General features: G+C 40.0%; 1 protein-coding gene across 2 annotated transcripts in view; it reads right to left on the bottom strand.

The window, feature by feature from the left end:
- The window catches only part of RFT1 (RFT1 homolog), a 34836-nt gene that overhangs the window by 5708 nt on the left and 18424 nt on the right, over positions 1–10704 (bottom strand). The window contains exons 8-12 of one of the 2 annotated variants that reach the window (XM_023522297.1): positions 6608–6658; positions 5755–5885; positions 4571–4715; positions 1427–1492; positions 577–682 (exon numbers count right to left, since the gene is read on the bottom strand). In XM_023522297.1, coding sequence (XP_023378065.1) covers positions 577–682; positions 1427–1492; positions 4571–4715; positions 5755–5885; positions 6608–6658 — 499 coding nt within the window. The remainder of the gene's footprint in view (positions 1–576; positions 683–1426; positions 1493–4570; positions 4716–5754; positions 5886–6607; positions 6659–10704) is intronic. The other variant, XM_011378392.2, reaches the window with a different exon arrangement.

Here is a 10704-nt window from a genome sequence, read left to right as displayed (position 1 = left end):
TTTCTAGCCAACTCCATGGGACATTTTGACTCACAACCAGGGGAAAGAACCATTGCTTGAGGTTCCAAAGTAGAGGTCCTCATCTGGGGTCAATAAATAAGAAAAAATTGTGGCAATACGTGTCTGTGCACTTGGGCCTTTTTCTGAGGAGAGATGTCAGAGATCCCAGAGATTCTCAAAGACTGAAGAACCAGATACTCGGGTAGGAATGCATGTTGAAGAAACTCCTTGGTAACCCACTGGAGCACTGGGTAAGAGGTAGAGCTGTGAAGCTTGTCTTATACCTATCTCTGCAAATCTGGACTACCATAACCCTTCAGGGCCCAGATTTCTTCCTCCACAGAGAAGAGCAGTTGCTGCCCTCAGCCCTACCATAGGGAGGACTAACCCAGTGGTGCCTGTGCAACAGACAGCCCAGGGAAGGCACTGCACTAATGGTCTAAATGATACCTCTAAAAGAGCCTTGTGTAAATGCATGTCCAGAATGGAAAAAAAAAAAAAAAAAAAAGAAGGTTGGCAAGTTACTTCACTTTGGCTAAAGACCATGATTAAAGATATGTCTTTAAGGTTACCTACCTGTCGACCTGCTCTTTGCTCATAGCAGCGAATGTGAAGCACTCAGTTACTCCATTGACAGCAAGCAGGAGGACATAGAGACAATAGGAACGCAGCAAAACAGGACCTATAAGGAAACAACCCACTGAGATGCCAGAGACCAAACAAGAGGCCCACATTCACCCTCAGTTTCGCTGGGTGGTCAGAGAACAGGGTCAGGAGCCCTGCTGGTATCATCAATGGGCAGACACACGCTCCAGCCTATGGTTTTAATTATCTGGAAGGACTCCCAGCATTCCATAGCACAGACTAAATGAAACAGCTAGTAACAAAAGGACAACTGTGAATAAATGTACAGATCCTTTGCTTAACAACTAGAAGATTATCTGGCCAGCAAGCAAATCTTCTTGCTTTTTAAATCAACATGAAGAAGGCAGTTACTTTGAGCACTCAAGGACACTAGTGGCCTTGCATGTTAAAAGAATCTCAGCTGAAAAGGTCCTGAAGAGAAGACCTTGGGGAGACGCATAAGCTCAGGAACAGCAGGAAGCTACAGAGATAGAAAGAACACCCACAAATCTGCAGGGAGAATTGGAGCCCACAGTATAATTTTCTTCTCTAACAAAGTAATGCGGTTCTACAGCTAACTAACAAGCTTTGGAAAAAATCTGCTGACAAAAAGATTTAAAAGTGGGATTGAGCCCCCTTTTTTAAGAGTGACTTTATCAAAAAGGTAGCCAAGTAACTGCTAATAAAATAAACATATACCCAACCTATGACCCAGCAACTCCACTCCTAGGTATACCTCCAACAGAAATAAAAGCACATGTTCATGAAAACACTTGCACATAAATGTCCATAGGAGGTTTACTGATATCAGCAGGAGAAAGGATAAACAAACTGTGGGCCATCCATACAAAGAGATACTTCTTAGCAACTGAAGAGAAAAAAACGTGGATGAATCTCAAAAACTTCATATTGAGGGAAAGAAGTCAAACACAAAAACAAATAAAAATTTAAAAAAGAAGCCAAACAAAAGTGTCCACGTTGCAATGTTTAATTTATATGAAATTCTTTTGAAAAGCAATACTAATCTATAGTTACAGAAATCAAAACAGTGGTTACCTCCGAGATGAAGAGTGGGGTAAATGACTGGAAAGGTTTCTGAGAGAACTTTCTGGGGCAACAGAAATGTTCTATATATTAATCTGAATGGTGGTTACATGGGTACACATATTTGTCAAAATTCGTCAAACTCTTGCATGAAACAGTGATTCCAGTAGAAGAGCTTTAAATCATTTTTGGCAAAAGAGGTTGAAACTGGGGAATTCATGGATGAAACCTTAGACTATGGATTGATTTGAGGGGTATTATAGGTTGAATTGTATTTCCCAAAAAGAATGTTGAAAAAGTATGTATCCCCTAGTATCTTAGAATATGATCTCATTTGGAAACAGGGTCAGTAGAGAGATAATCAAGTTAAAACGAGGTCATTAGGGTGGGGCCTTAATCCATTATGACTGGTGTCCTTATAAAAAGGAGAGATTTGTACACAGAGAAACACTCACAGAGAGAAGATGATATGAAGACACATACAGAAAAAACAGCTATGTGACTGGAGTAATGCATCTATAAGGCAAGGATTGTTGACATATGCTAGAAGCTAGAAGAGGCAAGGAAGGATTTTTCCTCCAGAGCTGTTAGAGAGAACATGGCCTTGCTAATACCTTGAGTTTGGACTTCTGACCTCCAAAACTGTGAGACAATAAATTTCTGTTGTTTTAAGCCATCCAGTTTGTGGCACATTGTTATTGCAGCCCTAGGCAGTTAATGTAAGGGGATAGAGAAGAAAAAAAAAAAAAAGATATGAGAAAGATTTCTGAGAATAGTCTCTAGAGCACTTACAAAAACCCTGATTATATACAGTGCTAATCCCAAATACTGCAACACAAAACCATAGTGCCCCACATACAGTGCCTATCTATGCTGTGTGCAAGTCTCACATTTGAAGATGGCCGCTCAGAGGATGGAGGGTCTAAGAGGCCAATTCAGGTCACAGGTGTCTACTTCATGGGTGAGGACAAAGGTCAATATGCAATCGGAGCATGAGGACAGCAGTGTCGCAAGCTCCACTTTCAAAATTACCGTGGCTGGACTGAGTCACGGAAAATTGCTGTTCTTTTCTGATTAATTCAGAAAGACTTTCTGGAAAAAGTCAAGTTTTGTGAGGTATTTAAGTGAGGAAAAAAGACTGTGTGGTGAGGAGAGCAGCAGTATTAATATTTTCTGGCACAGAAAAGGCATTCAGATACGCAGCAGTGGTCCTAAGAGTCAGGCATGGGGGGAGATGAGGGGCACAGAGACGAGGGAAGAAAGAACAGTGGGCACCCTGGGGAGACCCACTGACCCTACCAGAAGCAATGACGGACTTTACAGAGAGTGGGAAGTTGGTCAAAATGAGAGGCAGCTATAATGAGGAGATAAATGCTAGAAGACCCTGCTGGGACAGTGACACCGATGCAGCCCCGGGCCAGGCAAGAGATGACAATGGTCCTGAAAGTCCTCAGTAGCACACCAAACCACTCATTCTTTTCACAGATGAAGAAACCAGACCATTCTCAAGACTATCCTCTCTCTGAAGATGATACTGAGAATGCTTTTTGAGTCTAAAGTTATTAATGACTCTCATAGGAACCATTAGAGACAGAATTTATTACATCAGAAATCAACTAACACTGACCCTTTTAACTGATAAATCTATTACTAATGCTCAAAACTGGCACCAACATCTCACTTGAGTAGGAATATACAATTGGTCATTTGTTTATGTACATAAACCCATACACACACATATATATATATACACACATATATACACGTCTATGATTAATTACTCCACCAGGTGAACATTATATCAATGGGACAGCTCTTTCCTCATAGCAATGTTGTGTGATTGCATTACATTAAAGGCTGTTCCCAGGTAATTACCTTTCTAAAGCGGCAGAGCTACTGTGAAATAACTGAATCCCCAATTTCTGCACACTTCCTACTGAGGCCTCCCTGCACTTGCCTGACAGAAATGTACTTCCCACAGCACAAGTCCCAGGGAGCTGCAAACCACATCACTGGTTTCACAGCAGGTGTTTCTCCAAACATAATGATCTTTGCTCTAGTGTAGAAACTTGGCCTTTCTCCTAATACCAAAAGTTTGGGCCCTTTATAGTGGAGACTAAAGCATGCCAGTGAACTTGTAAAATGGCAACTGACAAAGCTCTTTACACTGAGATGGGGCAGCAGAAAGATGTCTTCAGGGTTCTTGTCTAGTGACCTGAAGAATTAAAAACACCGTTGCTAACCCCAAGATGAAACACTGTAAATGGACTGCCAGCCTACGGCCCAGTACATTTTGAAATTGGTGACATCCCCAGGGCTTAACAAGTACTGTGAGATGCTTAGTGGACTGGGCACCAGATGTTTCAAAGTTGGACACATTCAACACTTTTCTCCTTCAAAAACCAAGAGTCACTGGATTACATATACCATTTTATTTGCTGAGATCAATTTTATTCTCTGCAAGTGGCTCTGGGTTATCCTTCAGAGGCTTTTATGCATCAGGCTGTGAGATTTATGTGGTATTTACTATCTTCGGATGTGTTCAGTACCAAGCGGAGGCTCATTAGAGCTGGCTCTCTGCCTTTCTCTCTCACCCCGGAGGGGGAAGCACAGGGAAGCAAGTGCCTGGCAAAATACAGTTTAGGCCTGAGAGGAAAGCTAAGGATTCATAACAACTTCTCCAAGTAAGGTTGGGGAACTGACTGACCTGGAGCCAAAAAACCCAACTGCACCCTGGGCTGGTCTGACCTCGTATGAGGGGAACAGTCTCACAAAGCCCCAGCCACTGACAGTTTTCCCTACATGACACAGATATCAGCTGTGTGTGCACAAGTTCTAAATTTCATAAAACTCTATTTCTGTTCAGAAATTAGAACAAAACTGGCAAAACTCTTGTGCATACCTGATCCTGAGCTAAGCATGGCCCCTCCATAGATATCCAAAGCCAGCTGAGAATAGGCAAAGCCAAAAATGGTGATGGTCAGGCCGGCCAGCAGAGCCAGCTTGAGCAGGGACTCCAAAACTGCAGCGGCAACAGCTATGTCCTCCTGGTGCCAGGGAGAGGGAAGAAAGTTGGATGAATCATGAGCTAAAGAAAACTTCACATCTGACCTTCCTCCTTTGCTGTTTTACAGATCACTCTTTCAACTGGTGAGGGGCATCACTGCTTTTCTGTAGCCTGTGTTTGTTTCTGTCAATTAGCAAATGAAGGAAAAAAGACAATGTGTGCCTCCTTCAGAGTGCAAGGGAGGTTTAGTTTTTATTTCACTTAAGATAAATTATTTCAAATGTTGTTTGGAAATACCTTCCCTGCTGATATTTATTCTTAAGTAGATAGCAAATTTTTACATTGCTAGCTAGTTTTGCCAGTGTGCTCCTCCTGACAAAAATCTCTAAATCCTGAGGTTCCTATCAATGTAGTTTAGGAAAATATTCCTAAATGAAACGAAAAACCAGATTAGCTCATTTTGAGATAGTGTACAAAAATATATTTTGCAAAATGTCTTCTAAGACACGTAAGAGGCCAGCTTACCTTGCTTTTAATTCTCAATTAAGACAGACATTTTCAATGGTTTTAGAAAAAGGGAAGTTTCTACAACCAAATACACCTAGATTAAAATCTCTTCTGTATTTACCAACCGGAGTATGTAAATTCTCATGGTCAGAATCCAGCTCTGGACATTTCACCATCCTTAAGAAGCATAAACAACTGGTGTGGTGAGAAAACTGAGTGGTCGGGTCCTTTCCTCTCCAGGCTCGAGGTAGCCTTGCCATAGTCTCTGCATCCCTTGGCTCACCTTTGGTTTTTACACCTAAGATTAAACCTTGGGAGGGGGTCTGCCCTTGTACTAGAGACAGTCATCAAGAGTTCTCAGAGAGCTAGGTCAAGAATAAGGTCACATAGAAAGGGAGAAAGTCATGAAAGAAGTGAGCTCTGGGTCCTGTCATTATTCAAAATATGATAGAAGAATGAAATCTAGAAGAAAATCAGATCAGACAGAAGGGAAACAGACTGTTCCACATTTCTATTTACCTTACAATTAGAGAGAGCATTCACTTGAGATGGTGACAAAGAACCAAGACTACCTGCTTCTGAAGTGTGGCATCTTTTTCTCTCTCCAGCACCTTAGCAAAGAATATATAAAAGCTCTCCTCTATCGGCTGGAAAATTAATCTGGCCACAAGGGAGCCAAGATTATTCACTATATCATATACACCTACAAAACAAAAAGGAAAAAACAGCAATCCTACTAGCTTTCCTATTTGATTTTTCACAGTACTTTAAATTTTTTTCTAATTTAATTTTTAAAGGAAACTTTTTGCAATAGCTCTAGATTTACATATAGTTTTAAGAAATAATAGAGATCAACTTACCCTTTATTCAGTTTCCCTGAATGGTTACATCTTGCAAAACTATAGTACAATGTCACAACTAGGATACTAACACTGATACAGTCAGGATATAGAACATCTCCAACATCAGCACTGTTTTATGAAAGTCATTAATGCCAAGTTGATTTTTTTCCTATTTTTATTCCCATTATGTTGGGGTTATATTAGAAAATAAATATTGAGACCTATCTAGCCACACAAACATGCAACGAATCTTAGTGATTGTGATGGTAAGCTCCCTTTTCTCTTAGCACCTCACTGCCCCCCAAAATGAGCACGAGAGCTCTGCAGAAAGAAGAGTAAGGGCAGGGGATCTCAACAGAGAACCTGCCACCCAAGTCACATGAGAAGAGAGAGTCAATACTCTGTATATATTTATAAAGGTCTACAATTTTCAAACTTCAGGACTTGTTTTTTTACAATCTTCATTTTTTATAATCTTCAGGTTCATTTTTCATTAACCATAACAAACTGCAAAGAAAAATATCAGCGAGTATCTACTAATAGTATTCACCTTTAATTAAAATACTACAAAATTTCACCTTACCCTGATCGCCAAAATTTAATACATTCAAAAATGTCATCACATATCGCTCGCCTACAAATAGAAAAGCAAAATAATTAGCATTTCAAATATACATTATTTTCTTGTTTCCTTTTCTCTTATCATCTATCAACTTTTCCAGTTTGCAAATACTCTCAAAGAAGAAAAATTAGATAATCAATGAAAGACATGTCCCTTGCCCTAATGTTGATTTTAAATAATCTCAAAGTAGTAACAATTTGGAAAGCGCTGGAGGATATATTGACAGCAAATTTGCAAACCAGTTAAAGACAAAACAAAATAGAATCAATAAAACCAGTCTAATAAGTTTTTTTTAAGTATAGGAAGATTACTAAAATATTAATAATGGAAATGATTGTGCCAAGTGTTAAGGGAGGTCAGATAATCTATGTGTGAAATCTGTGAAATGAAAGGTTCATAGTTATGTGCACAGACTCATCAAAAATTTCCTCTCTGGGTGGAGAAAGCTCCATGGAGGCTGGCAAAGCTCTGGAGCCTAAGTTCATAATTCAAATCTAAGACAGTCTAATGCCTTTGAGGTGAAGACATCAGCCCAAGAGCCCAAATCCACTCCCAACTTCCATTATTTTATTATCCGTGAATGGAATGCAGTGACCACTATGGAGATAGAGCACTGAACTGTGCCTACAGCACATTCTTACCTCCTAACAACTTGCTCAAAAAGGAAAGCAATATTAGGAGACTAGAAGCAGTGATCTCTCAAGTCTCTCTGGTCCTTACCTCCCTATAATCTCCCAGCCACTGCATCTGCAACAGGAACCTCCGTGGGGCCTCCCACGCACTGGCCCACATGGTTGCTCCCATCTGCATCTCTGCACTTCTTCGATCCCTCCTCACTGCTAACAGTTCCAGCTTTTGCAAATACAGCTCTTAAGTCTACCTCTGCTTTCACAATTTTAAATGGCTCGCTAATGAATTTGCAAAAAGTCCAGGCTCCTTAATTCTGTACTTGAAAACTTTTATGAACTGACCCTAAGCTATGTTTTTGGCCACCTTTCACCAACCTCATCTTCACCTCCCACCATCACATGGTCATCGTTGAGTACACTCAGGCTCTTGTCATTCTCGCCTGCTCTGAGTCAGCCTCGGCTCTTGTCATTCTCGCCACCTAGAATGGCTTTTCCACAGGGAACTCCCTGTGTTCTGGCACAATAGGCCTCTCCTTCCTATACTCTATAAGTTCCCTGAGGGCAGAAACCATGTCTCAGTCCTATCTCTAAGTCCCTGGTTTTCTGGCAGGCTGCCAGGAAATGAGAGGGCATTCAAGAGATGTATGATGAATGAGCTCACGTTTCAAAGTACAGCCCTCACAGCCCCTGTGTCAAATTTAACCACACAAATGTCTGCATATTTGATGAGAGAATGAGTTCCTCGAGGCCGTGGCCTGTTACTCATTCATCTGTGTATTCTCAGCACCTGACACACAGTGTTCAGGAAATGTGGGGGCAGAAGGTAACAGCATATACATTTTGCCACTACAATGAATGATTTCAACTTTTTTAGAGCTGTAGTTTTTAGATAAAAATAATCTAGGGGTCCTTATCAAGCCGGTTCTTTATTTCACAGCCATGGGGATGGAGGACCTGAAAATTCCCAATGGCCTTCTGCCATTCAGGCCGGAGAGGCCCAACTGTGGAGCGAGCAAGCAATCGGCACCACTTTCAGGCCTAGATCAGGAGGCTTGAGTGCATGGCTAACTTATAGCTGCTGCTGCAAACACATGTTTCGCCACTTCAATTGAGACAACCGATTTAGAACCATTGCTGAGTAGATCCTTTCCTCAACTCATTTAAACTGCTCTTAAAACTCTGGGAGGAAAAAGTACACATAAGCAACTGCTGTTTCCAAAATTCTTAACAATAAAGTGAACTACCACAATTCACAATTTCACTGCAGTTACCTTTCTTTTCTTTTTTTAACTTGAAATACTTTTTTTTTTTGTATTTCTAATTTCTTAAAAATTAAATTTATTGGGGTAATATTGGTTAATAACATGTTTCAGGCAAACAGTTCTATAATACATCACCTGTATACTGCATTGTGGGGTCACCAGCCAAAGTCTAGTCTTCTTCCATTACCATATATTTGACCCCCTTTACCCTATTCATCTTCCCTCCACTAGTAATCTTTATTAGCAAATACTTGCTGAATTCCTACCATGTACAGTGAACAGCGTACTCCCTTACTCTCAAAAAACATATTTAAGGCACCTCTACTCAGCTCTCAGAAGGCTTCTGATCGTTACTTCTCCCAGAAGTTCTGCAAACAGTTTCACTTTTGTGGAACTAGAATGTTACAGGCAATGTTATAGGCTCATGCTAGAAGCATGCACTCTCAAAGTTCAGAGAGCCTCCAGACACCTCTTGGTCTTATCCCTTAACTCAGGGGTCCCCAATTCTAGACTGCAGACCAGTACTAGTCCATGGCCTATTGGGAACCAGGCCACACAGAAGAAGGTGAGCGACAGGCAAATGAGCTAAATTTCTTCTGTATTTGCAGCTGCTTCTCATCATTAGCATCATCGCATCAGCTCCACCTCAGATCATCAGGCATAGATTCTCATAGGAGCCCTAGTCCTTGGTGCCAAAAAGGTTGGGGACCTCTCTATTCACAGACGGGGAAAGTAAGGCTTACAGGGAGTTAACTTCCATTTAGAAATATAATTAGGAAAAAGTAAAGATAGAAGGAGAAAAAGGAAAATAACAAGATAATAATAATGATGGTTGTAGAGTTCTAGAACTATAGGGAATTTTTTTATTTTCCAAAATTTTTGTATTAAGGTTATATTATTTTTATAATTAAAAGATAATTTTTGAAAAGACTTAAAAATATGTTTAGTAATTGATATACAGATGGATAGACATATTAAGTTTATATATGGAGAGAAACTACTATCTTCAGCAGCTTATAACTGCCTCAAATCTCATTCTTTGAACTAAAGCTGGGTATAAATAAACCCATACTAGATATACTTTCAGCTCCTTGCTGGCCCTCTGCATCAAGAACTCTGTCACTGTTAAACTGGAAAGCCTTAGAAAGTTGGAAGGTTGACCAAACTATCACACAGGTGAATCTCACCATTTAAGAAAATAAAATGATGAAAACTTGGTTCTTTAAAAAGTTCAAAAAAGTAGTGTATAAGAAGTTAGGATAGGATAATGAGATTGCAGGTAGTTTTCTCTATTTTCCAATTTTTCCGTAATTGATATAATACTTTTGTAATATATTTATTTAAATGATATAACATGGGGCTTGCAGTTAGACTTGGATTCAAATTAAGTTGTTCCTCATCACTGTAGGATACTGCAGAAGTTATGTTACTTTGCTGGCCCTCAGTTTCCTCAGCCATAATAAATAAAGACAATATCTTTTTTACAAAGCTGTGGAGAGATTTAAATTAGACAATTAAGGTATCAAACTAAATAAACATTAGTTTCCTTTTCCTTATATAAAAAGCTCGCATTTCTGAGGTTCCTCTGCCCAGGTACTACAGACACTGGACGGTCTGGATCGAGATGATCAGTATTTCTGTGGAATCCCCTTGCTTATACTCTGGTTTCCAACTGCTCAGAGTGACCTTTTACTTACCTTCTGTCAAAATCTGTTTCAAGAAAGACTGTTTGAAAAAACTCCAGGTCAATTTAGCCTCTTCCCAATTTACAAAGGCCTAAAAGAGAAAACAAAACAAAACAAAATCCCAGGCACTGCAAGTATTAAGAGTAGAATTATGCTACGTGAGAAGCGAACTCATTTTGGTCCCTAAATCCTAACTTGAATAGTCCTCACTACTTTTTCATTTAATGCTAAGCACATAGAGGTATCCAACAAATAATGGCAAAGAATTTATAATCCTAAACACGAAGACAAAATCTCTAGGTGAGACAGCCTCCTCATAAGAGGCCTGCCCAAGATTCATTCACTGAGAGCCCTAGAGAATTGTGCTGTTCCCTTGCTGCTTCTACCCAGACAATAAGCTGACCACATCTAACACATACAGCTCAGTCAGTTCTTTCCTTAAAATATGTCTGAAGCATGCCAACGTGTAGAACAAATTTTGC

This window comes from Pteropus vampyrus, unplaced genomic scaffold, assembly GCF_000151845.1.
Source record: "Pteropus vampyrus isolate Shadow unplaced genomic scaffold, Pvam_2.0 Scaffold337, whole genome shotgun sequence".
NCBI classification, from domain to species: domain Eukaryota; kingdom Metazoa; phylum Chordata; class Mammalia; order Chiroptera; family Pteropodidae; genus Pteropus; species Pteropus vampyrus.
Note: the sequence above shows the minus strand (reverse complement) of the source record. Positions and strands in the feature narration are given on the sequence as shown.